Source organism: Protopterus annectens, chromosome 2.part0, assembly GCF_019279795.1.
Source record: "Protopterus annectens isolate FY-2018-M chromosome 2.part0, PAN1.0, whole genome shotgun sequence".
Taxonomy (NCBI): Eukaryota; Metazoa; Chordata; order Ceratodontiformes; family Protopteridae; genus Protopterus; species Protopterus annectens.
The window spans coordinates 1,613,302,845-1,613,323,625 of NC_056728.1; the positions used below are offsets into that span (position 1 = coordinate 1,613,302,845).

Here is a 20,781-nt window from a genome sequence, read left to right on the forward strand (position 1 = left end):
ACTCCAGATTCTTTTTGGTACCAAAAAAGACAGGAGATTGGAGACCCATTTTGGACCTCAGCAGGTTAAACAATTATGTGTTAAAGACAAAATTTCGGATGGTAACACTGCAATCCATTCTACCCTTTTGGGGCAGAGACAACTGGATGTGTTCGTTAGACCTCCAAGACGCGTACTACCACATAAAAATACACAGGCGCTCCAGGAGGTTTCTCCGCTTCCGGCTGGGAGTCGGTCATTTTCAATTCAGGGCCCTGTCCTTTGGTCTCACCACAGCCCCCCTGGTGTTCACCAAATGTTTGGCAGTGGTCACGGCTCACATGAGACAAAAAGGATTCCAGGTGTTTCCATACTTAGGCGACTGGCTCATTTCCGCTACCACAAAACAGGATCTCATAATAGCCAGGGATTACACTATCCATCTTTGCAACAGCCTGGGTATTTCTATAAATTTTGCAAAGTCCTCCTTGTCGCCTTGTCAATGTATAAACTTTATAGGCGCCGTATTAAACACCACTAAAATGTCTGCAACATTACCACCTCAGAGAGTGACAGACATAAGGCGGAATGTTCAGTTCCTGTTTCAGACCAGCAGAGTCCAAGTCAAGCTAGTACTGAAAGTGTTGGGCCTCATGGCGGCGGCGATTCTTCTACTTCCATTAGCTCACTTCCACATGAGACTCCTTCAGTGGATGCTGTTTTCTCAGTGGTCCTTTCAGCAGCTACCAGTGACCCACAACATTTTGATAACACCATCTTGCAAGAAACATCTCTCCTGGTGGATGGTGTCCCCTCAACTTTTTCAGGGCAGACCTTTTGTTCTCCCTCCTCCAGTTGCCACTGTCACAACAAATGCCTCCCTGATCGGGTGGGGGGGGCATTATCAGGGCAGGACAGTCCAGGGCACTTGACAACAGTCAGAATGCCACCTGCACATAAATGTCCTGGAGATGAGGGCGGTGCTTTTGACATTGCAGGCCCTTCAGAGCTCTCTTCCCACGGGGACTATAGCAATTCAAAAGGACAATATGTCTGTGGTGTGGTACATAAACAAGCAGGGCGGAACAAAGTCCTACCCTCTCTGTCGAGAAGCACTCAGACTTTGGCTTTGGGCGATTTCATCTCAACGGTTTCTGATAGCAACGCACATCCCCGGGAAGTCCAACGTCATAGTAGACAGATTGAGCAGAACTATCCTCATGCCTCACGAGTGGTCTCTAAATCAAGCGGTAGTAGACGGAATTTTTCGGAAGTGGGGCCAGCCTTGCTGCGACCTTTTCGCAACTCTGCAAAACAGCAAGTGCCGTGACTTCTTCACACTTTTCCCTCTACCAGGCCAGCCCCTCAGAGACGCTCTTGTTCACGTTTGGCCCTGGGGTCTGCTTTATGCCTTTCCTCCTTTTCCATTGATTCCGCAACTAATTCAGAAAGCAACCGCATTGAGATCCAAAATGATCCTCATTGCCCCGTTTTGGCCTCGACAAGTTTGGTTCCCGTTCCTGCACAAATACCTACTGGAACAGCCTTGGCATCTGGAACCCCTTCCGGATCTGTTGACCCACCTCACGGGCAAGCTGCATCAGTCTCTACATTCGATCAACCTCACAGCTTGGTTGCTCCACTTCCAGCCATAGCCAGGCTTCCCCTTATTTCTCCTCCTGTTCATGAGATCATTCTGGCTTCCCATAAGTCCAGTACTAGGAAGACTTATGCGAGTAAATGGAAGTGTTTTTCACACTGGGCACAAACTAGATCCTTTCCATGCACCCCTTCATGAGGTTCTAGACTTCCTGGCGGAGCTTTTTCATTCGGGGTCATCATCGGCCACTATCAGGGTACAATTAGCGGCTATTGCTAATTTTCATGTTGGACTCTCAGAAGCAAATATTATGTCCCACAAACTCTGTAAAGCCTTTCTCAAGGGCATTTTGTTGCTCAGACCTCCAGTTAAAGATCCACCCCCACAATGGGATTTGAATTTAGTTCTAACTTCACTAATTCTACCCCCTTTTGAACCGGCAGCTTCTTGCTCCCTCAAACTTCTTTCTTGGAAAACACTGTTTTTAGTAGCTATAACATCTGCCAGAAGGGTATCGGAACTTCAAGCCTTGTCTGTCCGTCCTCCCTATTTGGTTTTTCATAAAGATAGGGTGACTCTCAGAGCAAACCTTTCCTTTCTACCAAAAGTGTTATCGGAAGCAAATCTAAACCACTCCATTGATTTGCCCGTATTTTTCCCAGACTATACCAACAGGGCTGAACAAAAATTACATTCATTAGATGTTCATCGCCAATTACGGTATTACCTTGACAGGACAAAACAATTCAGAAAATCAGACCAGCTCTTCCTCTCTTATGCTGCAGGCAAGAAAGGCCTTCCAGTATCGAAAGTTACTCTTTCCAGATGGCTGACATCTATTATTACCTTGATCTATGAGTTGAGACACAGGCAACTACCCTCTAGGCCTAAAGCTCATTCAACCAGGGCACTATCAACTTCAACGGCTTTTCAAGCAAGGTTACCTCTAGATGCCATTTGTGCAGCAGCTACATGGGCGTCCAAACATACCTTTATTGCCCATTATAAGCTTGATCTAGCCTCCAGAAATAGAGCTGATTTTGGTTCCACTGTACTCAGGAGTCTGTTCCATTGAGCCACCCAGGACCAAGATGCTAGGGACGCTGTCCCATCCAGCAAGAATGAAGGCGAGAATGACAACTTAACATTAAGAAGTTATGTCTTACCATAATGTTCCATGTTAGTTGTCTTCTTCTCGCCTTCTTTCTTGCGTCCCTCCCTCCTGCCCCCTAGCCTGGATAGACTCGAGGTTCTGAGTCCTCCCATTTCTGGAGATGCAATATGTTGCATCTTTCCTGGTATCCTTAGTGTTACTAGCAGGTAATCTGTACTCATAAAAGAGGATTATAATATTATTATTACTATTATAATATTACTTTTGATACTATGTCTTAGCTTCCAAACGAGATCTGGGGAGTTAGCGCATGGTATTGTGGGATATAGGGCTGCCTCGAGCCGGTAAAAATAGCTCTCGAGCTATAATATAGGCCGAGTCGGAGCCGAGGATCAGCTCCGAACCCATCCAGCAAGAAAGAAGGCGAGAAGAAGACAACTAACATGGAACGTTATGGTAAGACATAACTTCTTATTATGATCTAGCTGAGGTATCTGCCAGATCAGCTGCATCTGGATCTGTCCTTGGGGGATATTCCTGGCTAGGATTGCAGCCTTTGCCTGATATCAAGGCAAAACTTATGGATGTACCTCTTGACAATTCTGCCCTTTTTGGTGCTACTGCTGCTGCCTTTTTCAAATTCTTTCAAGAAAAAGGGAAAGAGTTCCAGGAACTGAAGCAAATTTTTGTGTCCCCAGTTTCAAAGTAGCAATGGAATTATACTTCCAAACCTCATTTTGGAAGAAAACCCGTACCCTTCCTCTCCCTCACAAGAAAGGGACATGTAAGCAGAGCTCCTCCAGATCTCAACCAGCCTCTGCTCAAAAGACCCCATTTCCTGACAGGCCAGGTAGTCTGTGACTACCTGCCCAGTCTTTTCCAATATTCCTCTTTCCCAGCACCTCTTTCACTTACTTTCTTCATGGATAAGCATTATCACAGACAAATGGGTCCTTTCTGTTGTCCAAAATGTCTACTACATGGTTTGGAAATCCATCCCTCCTTTCATAGGCATCCCCCAACCCTCTTGAGACCAGCTCCTTCTTTTCCATCAGGTGCTTCAAGATTTGATCTCATAGGCGACCATTCAGGAAGTTCCCCCAATACAAAGAGGAAAAGGGTTCTATTCCAGGATATTTCTAGTCCTCAGGAAAGATGGTCCATGGAGACTAATTCTAGATCTGTCCCAACTCTATCTTTTTTCTTCAGGTTCCCATCTTCCACGTGCTTCCTCGGGCCGTTATGATTTCTCTAGACATCAAGGATCCATACCTTCATATCCCCATTCACCCTCTCTTCAGGAAATTCTTAGTTTTTCTGTTTCTTCCTGTCATATTCAGCTCTGTGTTTTGCCCTTTGGACTGTCCACGGCTCCAAGGGTCTACACAAAATGCTTGGCTCCTGTCATTGCCTTTTGCAGACTTTACAGAATTCTGATTTACCCTTACTTGGATGACTTGTTTATTCAAGCAAACTATCCAGACATTTTGCCACAGAACCACCATATCCCTGCTCCAAAGCCTGGAGTTCATTGTCAACAACAACAAATCTTCCCTCAACCCTTTTCAGGATCAGGTTTTTTTGAGCTGCAGGATAAGGACAAACCTTATGATGGCTTTTCTCCCTCCACAAAAAATGCAGTCTCTGCTGATCTCCTTCAAACAGTTGCTTCCTCTAACTTCACTGTTAGCTAGAGTGTTTCTCCTAATGCTAGGGTTCTTGGCATTTGTTATCCACATGTCACCCTTAGTCAGACTTCACATGCAAAAATTCCACTGGTATCTGAAAACACTCTTGTGCCAGCATGCTCATTCTCTGGAGTTTGTTCTTTCTCTTCTCCCTTGCCTGAAGGAGTTCCACTGGTGGATTCAACAAATGTCTCTTAATCCTGGACTTCCTCTACAGGCACCACATCATGTGGAGGAGCAATTTACAGATGCTTCAGACTTTGGTTGTGGAGCAACATTGGGAAACTTAAAAGTTCAAGGCCTTTGGTGTCCTGAAACTGTTCACAGACAACGCCACAGTCCTTTGGAATGTGAACAAGTGGGGGGGGGGGGGTCGTACCTTACACACATTACTAGCCGTTTACATTCCTTCAGCTCAAAATGTTCTGGCAGACACACTAAGCAAGGTCCATGACACAAGCTCATGAATGGATGCTTCACAGAGATGTGTTTCTGGACATTCTCTCCTGGTGAGGTACTCCTCAAGTAGATCACTCTGCTTTCCCCTTGAACAACAACTTTCAAAATGTGCCAGAATCCTAGATCCTCTGGTATGGAAGGTGAACACTCTATCATTCTCATGGAAAGGGATGTTTCTTTAGGCATTTCCCCTTCCCACTCATTTAGAATGTTTTGCTGAAAATACAGCAGGACAAACTAAAAATATTGTTGGTAACCCCCTTTTTGGTCAAGACAGCACTGATTCCCTCCTCTTGTGCAGTTAGCCAAGGGCAATCATCACAACTTACCTCATAGGGTGGATCTTCTCATGCAAGACGAGGGATCTCTTATCCACCTACATTTAACAACTCTGAGCCTGACTGTGTGGGTGATTTGGCTTCTAATCCCTTTCTGGCACCTTTTTTTCTGGGGATGTGGTTCTAGTCCTGTAGGAGGCCAGGAAACCCAATACTAGGAGATCCTACTTGTCCAAATGGAAGAGGTTCTCTGTCTGGTGTCTGAAGAAATGACTAGATCCATTTTCAGTGGATATTCCCCTAGTTCTTCCTTATTTGTGTAAGCTGCTTAAGGCTGGATTGGCTCACTCTTCTGTTAAAGCCCACTTATCCACCATTTCTACATGTCTGCCTCTATCTCCTGCTTTAGCTTCTTGGCTAGAGGTTAAGCTATTTCTTAAAGGCGCTCTTCATGTCAGACCTCCCAGGAAATCTGTTCCTCCTCCCTTGGATTTGAATTTTGTACTGAAAAAGCTTACTCGGGCTCTGTTTGAGCCTGCAGTTTTATCTTCTTTGAAGTTTTACACATGGAAGACTATTTTGCTTGTAGCCATCATCTCTGCTAGAAGAGTTTCTGAACTTCAAGCCTTAATGGTTTCCCAACCTTTTCTCATCTTCTGCAAGGGTGGGGTTTCACTCTGTAGTAACCCCCCTCCTTCATGCCTAAAGTGGTTAATGACTTGTCCCTTAACCAATCTGTTCATCTACCTACTTTCTTTCCTTCCCCTCAAAATTCTAGTGAAAGGGTGCTACATTCCTTGCATGTGCATAAACTACTCAGATTTTACATAGACAAGACCAAGTCCATTAGGAAATCAGAGCAACTGTTTTGTCTCCTTTCATCCCAGGGAGCTGGGAAAGCCTGTTTCTAAACAAACTATTTCCACTTGAATCTCTAAAGCCATTTCCTTCTGCTATGTGTTCTATGGAAAGACACACTTCCTCAGTAAAAGCTCATTCCACTAGGGCTGTAGCTTCCTCTGGGGCCTTCTTCAGTGGTCTGGACACTGCCCGTATTCTGGAAGCAGCTGTATGGTCGTCTGTCCTCACCTTCACCAAACATTACAAGCTGGATACTATCTCCGGATCCAGAGCAGGCTTTGCCAGGGCAGTCCTGCATGGTTTCATGGAGACTTCTGTTCCCACCTTTCCCTTTCATGAGCTTTGGTACCCTCCCTCATGTTATGAATACCACAACATGGGAATAGAAGAACATAGAATAGTTGTGTAAAATCTTACCATAACCATAGATGTACTTCTCTTACATGTTGCAGTATTCGATCCCACCCTCCTTCCCCCTTGGTTCATGCTTTTCTTAGAGTAGTTTGTTTTTACCTCTTATCCTTGTGCTGGTGTTCTGACTGGGGCATTCCGGTATGTGCAGACATCACTTTTATGGCCTACGTTAGCTGCTCTCCTATGTGCAACATTGCACATACCTTGCAGTAGGTTGTCAGGTCGCCTAGGCAGCGAATCCCTCATTGCTATGAATACTGCAACATGAAAGAGAAGGGCATCTGTGGTTATGGTAAGATTTTACACAACTGTTCTTTTGGCATGTACCCCACTAAAGCACCTAAGCAAGATTGAGAGGCATCAGCATTTTCGCAGCAGATATATATGGGCTGTTTACCTTTGGCTATTGGGTTAAAAGCCTTGAACCTGTACTCTGTGTCATACAGACTCTAGAGGGGGTGATCTTTGCTTAGCTTTCCATGCAGTGAATGACCCACCACTGTTTGAACTTCTACTCCAAAAAAGAACAAGTGGTAAAATAAACACCCACTGCAGATACTTAACTCTATACAACCATATCAACTACACCAGCTGGCATAAGATACCTCACCCCACATATCCCCTTTTTTCTGGAATAGTGACCATCTTGATGGCTGATTGCAAATTTTCACTTGGGATATGTGGAGAAAGTATGTTAATGGGAAACTTAACACGTGTAAGAAACTTATTTGCGTGGCAGTGCTCTCTCTTGATTGTACAAGTTCATTTTCATCCATCTTTTTTTATGTTGGCATTTGCATACCTTGCATAATCTGCAGGCACGCAGCTGACTGAGCTGCACAGCTTCTCTCTGAATCACCCTCACCTGTTGCCAGTAACTGCACAGTTTATGGTTGCATACTGTGTAATTTGTTTTTGAATTCCATCCATCTTCTTTATGGAGATGTTATTACATTAGCAATAAAATTATATAAATTTATCTCGAACAGTTAAGTTTTCTGTTTGCCCCCCCCCACTACCATTTAGACTAATAAAGTAACATATTATGTAAAGATAAAGTTGTGCATATGTATGCCCGTTTATAAACATCATCTCCATAACTATGCATTTTTTTCCTAAGAATTTTGCTAAAATATATCAAACTGCTTCGTAGATATGGTACTGTATTTATAGATGTGGCCTCTAGATCTATATAATCATTTGACAGCTCTGTTTGTATTTAGTTTGCAACAAGCAGTACATTTCACACATTTCCAGACTAAGAAACTCATACTATGGCTGAGCCATGTCATTAGTATTGTCTTACTAAGTCACAGCTGAAAGTAATGATCTATGGAAAAAATAAAGTGTCTGCAAGTAGTAAGACCTCCCTTTGTTTGTGTGGGTTTCCTTTGGGTGCTCTGGTTTGCTGTCACATTCCATAGGCATGCAGCAGCTGGATTGGACACTCTAAATTGGCCCTAGTTGTGTCTCTGTGCAAGTGTGTGGTACGGATGAACTACCACAGCAGGGCTAGCCACCCAGCGGTGCAAACCTTGGCTCTAGATGATTGCCACTGTTGAAGTGACGCCCCAACCCCATGTGCAAAACTGGGAAAAGGGGCTGAGGGTGGATGGATGTGCTTGCCTTAAGAGCTGTTAGCTCATTCTTTAAGTTTTACAAGGCTGGTTACTCTGGTGCATTGTTCTAAAAATGTTATGTTTTGAAGCTGTATTGAGATTGACATTTGGGTAGAATCAAATTCAGGTCAAAAGTGCCATTTCGAATTGGCAGACTAACATTTGCAAGATTTAATTTTAAAGTAAAATTACAGTGATCACTTCTGTTCAAAGCTCTGTTCTTTTGCCTTTGAGGCTAGGAACACATTGCAAGAGTATTTTAGAGGCAGTACCTCAACAGTATTGCCTGACAATTCTTGACAGTTTGTCAAAACACTTTTCTTATATTATGTCAAAGCATTTTGGAGATAATACAGGGAACTGCATAGCTAAAAACAGTCGGTGGTCTTTGAGACATTCCTGTTGACATTAGTAATGAAGGGTTTAAACTGTTTTGCCGTTTCAAATGCTTTTGACAACTGTAGCATTTAATGTTCTTCTGTCCTTAGGGTGAGGTTGTCATCCTGAGTTCCTGCCTGTGTTTTTTGTGTGAATTTGGTTCTTACTCATATGTAATGCTGACTAAGCAGTAGAAGAGGAAGAAGTGTATTTTTTTTCTGATTGTTTTGGTTTGATTTTTTTTAATCTACTTGACATGTGTATTGACTGAGTTTTCAAACTAACTCTTATCTGATTTTTTTTCTGTTCCTATTGTGTGAAGACTCTGCCCTTTCTTCACTTGTATCCTGCAACTCAGTTAAATGTCTCTTCTGTAAATGGTGTTATTAACCTGTACTATATAGTAAATTAAAAAATATTTTGTTAACTAGACTATCCTTTAAGGGTAGACTGTAACACATTGTCTCGGTGCACTTTTTATGGTGTGTGTGTGTGTGTGTGTGTGTGTGTGTGTGTGTGTGTGTGTGTGTGTGTGTGTGTGTAGAGAGACGACTGGTCTTGAAATAGTTGTTACTGCAACTTTCACTTTCAGTAGTCTTGGTGTGATTGGCCACAAACGTGAACAGAATGGAGGCGATGTAAAACTGTAACAAGCGTCTAGTTCTTCACACTTTTGTATGTGAGCATATTGCCTGCTAGTTTTTCACATTGTGTGTTGTATAATGTGCATTTAAGCATCTGCACAAAATGTATACTCTGCCTTTACAAATTTAGTGTTTAAAAAGCTATGAAAAACACGCAAGTAGAAAAAAGGGTATGCCATGTGTGTAACATGGCAGAAGTATTGATTATGCAAACAGATTATTCCATTTTATTTTCTCTTTTGCATGCTTCTTATTTTAAAAAAGTCTGGTTACTGTGTTTCATTCTTGATCAGGTGTGTTTTACTGCTGAGTGTTTGACAAGTGTATTGAGTATATTGCAACTCATAATGTAACTGCTGATCTGTAAATCTGTGCTTTTTAATGTGTTTTTTAAAATAGTATGCCACTGTAATTTGCAGTAATATCTTCTCATTTAATTTATATTTAGTAACTTGTGAATGATGATACGAAGCTAAAGAGGGTGCAGTTTGAAGGAAGCTGGCAAAAGCAACATGAAGTTGTATGTTTTCTTGGTCAACACTGGAACCACCCTTACTTTTGATACCGAACTTGCTGTGCAAACGTAAGGAACTTTAGACTGGAATTTTTTTTTTATTCCATTTTATTGCAGGTTTAAACAATCACAAACACAACACAGTTATGATTAGTTTTGGCCATTCTCTGTAACTCAGCATTGCAGAATACAGAATATTTTTTGTCAGAAAATAAACTTTTTCATTAGTGTGTAGAGTGAAATAATGCCAGTCCTCACATTATTTAACTAGTTTTAACTTTGTTAATTAGTATGGTTAAGACGGTGGAAACTTTTGCAAGAGTACAAAATGATTTTAAGATATTCCATTTAATGAGAAACTGGAACAAGACATGCAAGTGCTATTATATTATACTGTGGTGCTGATTTAGTTAGTGCATTGTGAAGCATTGTGTTTTAACATTTTGGAGAAACTTAAAGGGACAATCCCAGAGATTTATTTTGGCGGGGGGATTTGGGGAGGGGTGCTTACAGGAAGTTTCAGTGGTCCTAGTCAAATTCCATCTCAAATTCCAGTTGTACTCTCAACAGTTTTCAGTCATTCATTAGTTTCACCTGAGCTTTCTATCCTCATAGAAAAGTAGCCTTTCAGCATTGTTATGACCTCACTTGCTACTATCTTGCAGGAAAGCTTATGAGCAATACAAGGCTAAAACATTAGTAAACTGAGTTTTCTGTTCATTTAATTTCATATTTTATTTTGTGTGGATTTCTGAATGCTGTGATAATATGCATGGCTGCCACTTGGTCTGTAGAAAGCATCAGAATGATGCAAGATTCGAGCAGCAGTAGATGTCTTCTTTTTTCAAGTTTTATTTTTTGATCTATGAATACTAGTCAAGTGTAATGGTTTTCTGACCTGTAAAGAAAAATAAAAGTGGGTGACGCAAGCAATAGAATAGTCATTTTAAACAGTTTTGTAGTTGAATGAGTTGACAGTCCCCTCCCCCACACTACTGCAGAGGTGTTAAAGTTGTTAATCCACTGAGAGACCCTTGCCGAATCAATTCCTGTTGTACTACAAAAGAAAACCCTGAACAAAGGTCTGCAATGTAGCTACTTTTCTGGCTGCAGCTGGATAAACTTCTAAGTATAGTGTGAATCAAGGTCTGAGCCAAACATTAATGAGAGTGATTAGAGACAGAAAAGAAGCAGTCCTTTCACAGAAGGTATAGAATATGTCAGTGACTCTCACAAATCCCCGTGTATGTCAATGGCATGGGAATTCACAGTGACTTCCTTATGTATGGCATGAGTCATACAAAGCATTATGGGAAAGAAGGTTGAGGGAGAACAAGTTCACATTGATGTATCAAGCCCCATTGGTAGCCATGTTGTGGAAAACAGGCTAAAATTACAAATAAAGCATTTTGAGGTGTTAAAATAGGTCAGGAAACAGAGTGAAAAAAAACAGATTTGTTTTTAGTTCTCTGGTGGAGTTTTCCTTTAAGAGCTGCACAATTAAGAGAAGCTTTTTGACAAGTTCATAGAAAGTAAACACTTGAGAGTCTTGCCAAACCACCCTCACCACAAACACACAGAAGTGTAATAACCTTATTGTTTCCTATTGATTGGGGACTGAAAGCTTTGACAGGAACTGAATATTGTTAATTGTGTTCTCCAGAGGGAATGAAAATAGGGCTGCATAAAGTAAATTGAAACCAGGTGTACGGTTGATGATGGCGTGGTAAGTTGGTAGTGACAGCTGGGAGGTATCAGGATAAGTTTCTCTCAGTCAGAATTTTACATTCTGGGATTGTCCCTTTAACAATGTAGGTTGAGTCAGCCATACCTTAAAACCTGCATTACAAGGAGGTTTCACCAGTTCTCCTGTCCATTCTCACTGCTTCACGTCCTGCATTGGCTTGTGTCTGTTAAACATTTGTTGCAGTTTTTTGTAAATCAATTAGACATTAATAAACATTATACAGTGATGTGTTTATTCTTGTTCAGAACCGAACATGCTGATTGGACAACCCAGCTTGCATGCCCATTGCAGCGGTAGCGTTGTTGCCTCACAGCAAGAGGTTCTCCCGTTCGAGTCTCGGCTTGGATTTGGGAGTGCCTTCTGTGTGCAGTCTGCATGTCCTCCCCTCGGTTGAGTGGGCGTTCGAAAGACATTCGTTGAATGGGCGTGCCTTTGTTGAAGGTTGGGCATCGGGCTGGCAACTCGACACCATAAAAACCAACTGCCAGTCATTATCGGACCGGAGTTCCGCTGTGGCGACCCCTAACCGGGAAAAGCCGAAAGACAAACAACAACAACCAATAGAAACAAGTCTATTCAGCAGCCAAACTTTTCATCTGATGTTGTTAATCTTCATTTATTCCTTACTGATGGGTATCTGTTCCATCCTCGGAACCGAGTCGGCCGTTATAACAAGCTCGTGCCAGCAAAAAAAAACTGTCGAGCTTAGCTTACCCATAGTGCCCCTCTCTGTCACCTCAGATCTTGTTTGCCATGTATGCTATCAAGACGTGTCAAGCCAGCTCTCAAGCTAAGTCTTTTAAAAATTTATAATTCGTTGAAGTTTTTCTTCGCTTGCCTTGTGATATTTTTGATTCGCTAGCAGTTGTTTAGACTTTGCTTACCTGTTGAAGTACTTTCCTCTTTTCTTTACGAATTTCTTTTATGGTATTCTTTGTACCATTGCTGATACAGGCCTTCCTTTACCTCTGAGGTAACTTTCAATACCATTGCTGGTATTCCCCCTCCTTTCTTTACCCGTTGGATATTTCTTTCTTAACATTTCATTGTTGGCACCAAAAAAATAAATAAATAAAATGTTCTTCTTTCTTCACTGTGCAAGTGTGTATTTTTTGCTGATTGTTGTCTGATAAGTCTTTGGTTTATTATTAATGATGACTGATAAAAAGGGAAAAAAGGAACAGCAGGCTTCAAGTAGTGTGATCAGTGTAACAAAAAAATGCCGTATTCTGACAGTCATTTGTCTTGTGTTTACTATCTCGGGGTACCACATCTGAAAGTTCAACCACCATGTGACATGTGTAAGGGCTGTAGCACCTGTACGTTGACCGAAAGAAAAAATAAATTGATACTTAAAGGTCTCCTAAAACCTCCTTTCTCGGAGGCTATATCTGAGATAGAGGGCTCAACCGCTCCTAAAAAGGAACATAAAAAGAGGAGCCAGTCTGTACCTTCATCAACTCATTTTTGTGACTCAGAATTTGCTAAATCTACAGAACCGAAAGCAAAACTCCCTAAATTGACACCAGTGACTTTGGCACTGGGACTTCAAACCCTTTCTGTGGAGCTGTCCTCGATACTAGGACCTCAACCACCAACTTTGGTACTGTCCTTGGCACCAATGCCTCAAGCACCTACTACGTTACCGCTTGTGACTACGAGACCACCCAAAATTTTACCTCCCATGGTTAAAACTACCGATACAGTACTGATACCTCTTTTAGTACCGATACCTCTTTTGGCACCAAAAATAGTTTTCCCAACTCCAGTCACTACTCCGCCTCCTATACAACTTATTGGTCCTTTGACCACGGTGCCGTAAGGTGAAATATTGCCTCGGACCTGATACTTCCCATCGGCAGATCCCTTTTTTGGATAACAGTTCAATCCCTTTCTGTAATGCCCTGATTCTCTGTAGAGGATGTCAACCTGCTCCTCCAGGATCCTTTTGGAATTCGACATAGTGAGACTTGTGGATCAGCTATTGGCGGCCAGAGGAATTCCAACTCCTTCCAAATCCTCCCACCCGGAGCTGAGAAATTTTCTTCACAGACTCTGACATACATTCCTCCTTCGACCTCCTTGGAGGTATCAGAGCCGTCGACACCAACACCTATCCCGGCACCAGCTTCTTTGGTTCCATTGGTAGACCTTGCCATGGCTCTGAAGCCCTACCCTATGGCCATCGACTCCCTCAGAGTCGAGCCATCCTCGGGATCTTGAGTGGGTTGTCGACAATGTGACCCCTAGTAAGGCACCTATCTTGTTCGGCGCAGTCTACTATGGTTTCGGTTGTCTTGGCGGCACTGAGTCCTATTGTGGCTCCTTCCCTGGGGGTGGGCATGTCGGAGGGGGTGTGACCCTGGTCCCGAAGTTGTCCTCAGTTCTGGGCTCCCACACCTCTTCAGGCAGGCATACTTTCCAGGTGATGGAGAGGGCACTTACCTCTGCAGGCTCTCAGCTGGTTCCTTCGGTGCCAGAGACCCATATATATCTGTCCTCTGAACTGCATCTGACACAGTTCACTACTCTGGGATGTCGTGTATGGGAACCTCAAATACCCTTCCACAAGGTATGTACTCTTCAGAGTCCTCCTCAGATGTCCCCGCTGAGGAGGTTCCACTTACATAAGAGATTGTGCAAGAGGAAGCACGTGGATTCCTCCAAGGAATCCCTTACCGAAGATGCAGGCTATGATGAAGAGAAGGGTCCCCATGGTCACCCCCCTGAGGATGTCTCCTTTGGAGACATACTGGACATTTTAAAACAGCGGGAAGACTGGAAGCTCACCAACCGTTCCTCTGAGGAGTCTGTATTCTTGCAGGCTTTCCGTGCTTGACCCTCTACTTCGTGTGACCCCGCCTACAGATGACCTGGTTCAGCTCATGATGCAGCGATCTTGGAGGAATCCTGACACCATTGAACCTCTCTTTCAGAGACCAGACAAAATTCTTTTTCCACTAGAGGACAAACCCACACTGGTCCAGATGCCTACAAGTAGATGCTATGGTGGCGGTGGCAGTTACTAAGAAAGAGCTCGCCGAGGAAAGCCCTACTGTCCATCCCCCAAACAGGGAGACTGGGACGATAGGTTAGGGAAGCGGGTGTATTCTAATTCATTGACCTTTCCTATTTGGTCATTGAATTATTTGGTACATTTTACCCGGCTTCAGAGAGACCTAGTCTTGGAACTCTGTAACCTTAGCAGGAGCAAGTTTCTGATGAGGTACAAGACAAAGTTGCATAACAGCTTGCCACTCTGGACTCCATGTCTAACTCGTCCATGCGGTTGATTTCTCATACTATTGAAGGGGCAGCTAGAGCAGTGGTGCAGGCGTTGTCATGAGATGTCATGCCTGGATGCGCCTATGTGATTTTGTGACCCTTTTAAGTCTTCCTTTCCCGATACTCCCATGGAGGCCTCTTCTCTTTTTGGCCCAAAGGTAAAAGTAAAAGACACTTTAGCCAGGTGTGAAAAGGATGGTAAGACCCTGTCTGCTGTGGGTGTACATTTTTCCACCCTCCAACAATCCTACTCTAGGAATCAGAGGAGTGGAAAGATGTGGTGCAAGAAATCTCAGGGTCCTTTCTGTGACGCACATGGTGAGTTTGTCCCGAGGCAGAGGGGGAACCTCTGGAAGACACCCCTACAGAGGCAGAGAGGGTCAGTGTAATCAGGGATCCAGAGATAGATTCTCTGGATAGCCATATCAGTGCTCCTGAAGAGCAGCCCGATTGCTTGCCTCTGGAAGCAGTCGGGGATGATTCTCTCTGCACCACCTTGCCTGGCAAACAATAACCACAGATTTTTGGGTGCAAATATTACCAGAGGTTATCACATACCTTTCAATCTTTACCCAAGACCACTAAGGCATTTTCCCAACGTTCCACCCAGTCAAAGGGAAGCAGCAGCTCAAGGAATACAAAAGCTGCTCCTAAAAAGAGTCATCCAAGTAGTCCCACCAGACCACATAGGAACCAGGTTTTACTCAAGGTTCTTTTTAGGGCCAAAAAAGATGGGACTGGAGGCCAATCCTGGACCTCAGCATCCTAAATAAATTTGTCAGACAAACAAAATTCCTGATGGTCACAGTTCAGTCAATCCTACCATTTCTAGAGAAAGGAGATTGGATGTGCTCGATAGATCTTCAGGATGCGTATTATCACATAAAAATGGACAAACGTTCCAGAAGATTCCTCTGCTTCCGGCTGGGAGCCAGTCGCTACCAATTCCGAGCAGTTCCCTTTGGTCTCTCTACGGCCCCCAGAGTGTTAACCAAATGCATGGCAGTGGTAACAGCAAACTTGAGACTGCAAGGATTCCGAGTGTTTCCATATTTAGACTATTGGCTCCTTACCGCCCCCACCGAGCATCTACTGGTTACAGCCTTACATTACACCCTAGAGCTAGCAAAATCCTTAGGGATCTCAGTAAACGAAGAGAAATGTAAGTTGACTCCTTCTCAAAGTTTGGAATTCATAGGGGCAACTTTCAGTACTCAGTCTTGCCTAGCCTCCCTCCCACTTTACAGGTTAGAAAGACTAAGGTCTCAACTCCGGGTGATACCCTCTCAGGACAACGTTTCAGCTCGGGCAATCCTTCAACTGCTAGGATCTATGGCAGTTTCAATTACAATAGTGCCTCTGGCAAGGCTATGCATGAGGCTTCTACAGTGGCTTTTACTAATGTAATGGTCCCCTTTGACTCATTCTTTGTCCTTTCAGATCCGCATAACAAATTGATGCAAACGAAGCTTATTTTGGTGGATGAAGCCAGAAAAAGACATATGGAGTTGTCCTTTCTCTCCCTCTCAACCCAAGCCCATAGTGACCATAGGCGCTTCCCTGATGGGGCGGGGGTGGATGGGGTCGCTTCTAGGGAAAGACAGTCCAAGGCACGTGGTCACCTGTGGAGGCCAACCTGCATATCATTGTCCTAGAACTGAGGGCAGTGCTTCTGACGTTGCAAGCATTCCAATATGTCCTGCTGTCCGGGACAATTGCTATCCAGTCAGACAACATGTCCGTAGTCTGTTATATCAGCAAACAAGGGGGAACCAAGTCCTGCCCATTGTGTCGGGAGGCCATGAAAATTTGGCAATGGGCGATAGCTTCCAACCGCTTTTTGATAGCAATGCACATTCCTGGAGATTCCACCATAATTGCAGACAAACTGAGCAGATGCGTTCTCCTGCCTCACAAGTGGTCCCTCAATAATATCATAGTGGTGAAGATCCTGCTGCTATCTATTTGCATCCCCCGCAAACCACAAATGCAGCAGCTACTTTGCCCTAATTCCCCCACAGGGGGAGTCCCCGAGGGACAGTCTAGTACACAATTGGCCCACGGGACTTTTTTATGCCTTCCTTCCTGTTCCTCTGATTCCACAGTTTCTAAAGAAGGCTCTTCAGTTGAGAGGCAGAGTAATCTTCATTGCACACTATTGACCCCGACAAGTTTGGTTTCCCTTTCTTTGGCCTCGCCTAGTACATCAGCCATGGATTTCTGGATCCAACTCCGAAATTGCTGTCACACACACAAGGATTGATGCATCCAGACATATCGAGCCTTAAACCGACAGCTTGGTTCCTCCACTTCCAGTAATTGCCAGGCAGAATAACCTGTACTCCACTTGCTGAGATAAATTTTCTTGGTGGATCGTTTATGGGAAGCCAGAAGAATGTGTCGTACAGGGGAGAAGATTCATAATCTGGTCTCGAGAGAAGGAAATAGTATCCCTTTTCAGCTCGGCTTACTTTGGTACTGGACTATTTGTCTAAACTTCTCCATTCAGGGGCAGTAGTGTCAACTGTTGGAGTACACCTGGCGGCTATCTGTAAGTTCCACAATGGCTTCCAGGACTCATCCTTGATTCCTCACAGTGTAAGTAAAACCTTTTTGAAAGGTGTCATGCACATTAGACTATCCTTCAAAGACCCAATCGAACCATGTAATTTGACACTAGTTCTACATTCTTTGACTCATCCTCATTTCGAACCAGCTGCCTCCTGTGATATAAAATTTGTATCCTGGAAAACTTTATTCTTGGTAGCTATTACGTCAGCAAGACAAATATGTGAACTACAAGCCTTGTGCATAAAACGTCCCTACATGGTTTTCCATAAAGACAGAGTATCACTCCGGACTAATCCCACCTTCTTACCTAAAGTTATTTATGATTTGACTATTAACCAAACAATTGATTTGCCAGTTTTCTTCCCAAATTTTTCTAACAAAGGGGAATATTCGCTACATTTACTTAATGTGTATAGACATTTGCGGTTCTACTTGGACAGGACTAAATCACTACGAAAGTCTGATCAGTTATTCATATCATTCTCGGGACCAAAATTGGGAAGATCCGTTTCCAAAGTGAGTCTTTCTAAATGGTTGAAGAATTGCATTGGTTTTATCCATCAACAAAATGAAGCTCTTCTACCATCTAAGGTCAAAGTGCACTCAACCAGATCAGTCGCAACATCTGTTTCCTTCCATGCAAAAGCTTCCATGGTTGATATTTGTGCAGCAGCCACATGGGTCACTCCTCATACCTTTATCACGGATTACAAATTGGATTTGGTCTCCAAGAAGAGAGCTTCCTTTGGTTCAATGGTGCTCAGGAATTATCCTTCCATAGGGCCTCCCAGGAAATAAAGTAGTTAGGGACTCTGTCCCATCAGTAAAGAATGAGTGAAGATTAACAACATCAGATAAAGAAGTTGCATTCTTACCATAACGTTTCATCTGTGTTGTTCATTCATTCATTCATTACCTCCCACCCACCACCCCCCTCCGAAAGACTCCTGGAGGCTTGGATTTGGTCCTACCTTATAGTAGAGAATTTGCTCAGATAAAGCCTCCACTCTTTCTTTTCCTGTCTTACAGGCAAACTTGATCTGAGGTGACAGAGAGAGAGGGACACTATGGGGAAGCTTAGCTCAAGGGTTTTTTTTGGCTGGAGCGAGTTTGTTATAACAGCCGACTCTGTCCAAGGACGGAACTGATACCCATCAGTAATGAATGAATGAAGATCAACAACACAGATGGAACATTATGGTAAGAACATAACTTCTTTTTTTGGAATATGCTGTAGAGGAATAATGCAAAACAGAAGAAAAATCCGGTCTGTTCTCAAAAATAGACGTAGAAGGTTGCCTGATTTTCCATCTATTTTTTTTTTTTGCACTGTCCCTCTGAAAACTCTGCAGACTCTGGTACCTCTCAGTCTTCTAAATCTTCAGAGAATGTCCAGAATTTTGCCTCGTAGCAACTGAGATGTTATTTTCTGTGTTGCTTAACTTCCAGTAGCACTGATTTACTGTGCAAATGTGGGAATATTAAGTCCCATACACGTGCTTAGTAAATCAGAAACCATGGAAGAATGAGGAAACCATGCTGAATAACATTACAGCGATGTTGTACAAAGACATTATTTAAGAAGGGTAAGCAATTTCTTAAAGTAATGTCATTGTGTAATAGCAGTAACCCACTTGTGGTTATGGGTATGTCAGGATTTATCCATGGTTGGCTTTAATCACTTTAGTTTCACTCTTGTGATCAAACCATGCCAGCCGTAGGTAAATCCTGATATACCCACACGCACTTGTGGGTCATTGCTTAATTATAAATCATTTAATTGTGATAGGTGATATATGGTTGTAAGCCACTACTAACTATATTTTGTTACTCTTTTTCATTTATTTTTTTTCATTTAAGGAAGAAGCTGGTAATGTGCCCTTGTTTTACAAAGAAGACAAGTATAAATGTATTTAGTTGCCTAAGATTTCAAGAAATTAACAGTAAGAAATGAACAAAGCTTGAATATATTATTATATCAGTTTTTTTTAGATGAATGACTTGGGGGGGGGGGGGATTGCTGTACTTCTTCATAAGGCTGCACCCTTTCATTTGGAGAGGACAGAGTTAGAGAGGAAAGGTATGTTGTCAGATATCCTAAGTAGGGGAGCTGCTTTAAGTTTGTAAATATATATTCCCCCCTTGGTACAGGTTGAGGGAGTTGTCTTTTAATAAAGTGGATAGAATTTCAGGAGTGGTGGATTATGTGAACTGGCGAATGGAATATTGTGCTTGGATTAGATAAAGTTCAGTTAGGGGCAGGATTGTGTAGAGCACCCAGGTTGTCTAGATTTTGCATAGTTATATTGCCAAGGTGTAATCCACAGGAAATTAGCTTTGAGTACTTTAGTTTACACTTAATTCTTCTTGGGTTCATATTTTTTCTTGGATTTATATGTTTATCTTTGTAGAAAATGTGTGATTGGCTTAGCTTTGAAATCTGTCTGAAAGAATATAGTGGCTTTGAAAGCTAAGAAATCAGTTATTCATTAAAAAAAAAAAAATACAACTGGCACTCCTCAGACTGCAGCCTATAATGTTAAGGCGTGACCCACTGGTTTTTATCGCACATTGCTGCTATTAAAACTAGCTTAAATAAAATTATAGCTGATCATGCTAGTAGAGCACTGAAACTAAAATATTTTGAAATCTTTCCATTGGGGAAGAAATATCTGGATGCATGCCTTTGGCAGCAGATAGTGGACTGAGGGGTTACTAAGATATATTTATAATCTGAAGTCATGGTTAGTATTTACTACTTCGAGCCAGGTTTGACAAATTTTCAAATCTTATCAAATTTTATCAGAATCTGTATAATAAGTAGGTGGTTTCACTTATTCAAACCCATACAGTCAACTTGCACTTAACCGAAATGATGTAAACTTCACTACGTCTCAGACATTCATATTCTCTGCTTTCAGATGTATTCTAGGAAGAAGAGCAGTATTAATGGTTTTAAGAAAGTTAAATCGGTACTTTTCCGTTGTCAGAGCAACAGATGTTATGAGCGATTGGACTCCCTTGAAATGGTTAATGGTATTAGAACAGGTTTACTTGGCAGTTGTCTGAGTGGGTACTGTGCTTTAGCTGTTTATCTTCAGTAAGATGTTAAAGTTAGGTCACATTTAAATTTTATCTTTCAAAAGTGATTAATCACACTGAAGAGTTTCAAGTTCTGCAGTGTATTTCTTCAGATTTGTCATTGAACTTTGGTTACAACTGAAATGTGACCGAAGTTACAGATCTTACTGAAGATAAACAGTTAAAGCACAGTACCCACTTATACAGCTGACAACCAAAAGGATAGAATTTAAATGTGAAGTTAACGGGGTAGCAGTATACATCTGTAAGTGCACTCTTCCAGGCTATAAGCTGCTATATATATATATATATATATATATATATGTATATATCTATATCTATATCTATATATATATATATATATATCTATATCTATATATATATATATATATATATATATATATATATATATAAACCCAAAATAAATCAGAAGGAATAAAAAACATGAGGAAAAACATTTTACCATTGCATGGTTCCTGCTTAATTTAAACAGACAATGTAAAGGGGGATGACCTTTTAACAGGTCGGCTTTGTTTATTTCGTAATGCT

At 42.3% G+C, this 20,781-nt stretch overlaps 1 protein-coding gene across 1 annotated transcript in view; it reads left to right on the top strand.

Moving 5' to 3' along the window:
- Window positions 1-20,781, top strand: part of RB1CC1 (RB1 inducible coiled-coil 1) — a gene marked incomplete in the record, with an annotated part of 2,392,675 nt that overhangs the window by 482,066 nt on the left and 1,889,828 nt on the right. Inside the window, 1 exon segment of the mRNA XM_044061705.1 lies at window positions 9,483-9,617. Within this exon segment, the coding sequence (XP_043917640.1) occupies window positions 9,547-9,617 (71 nt within the window).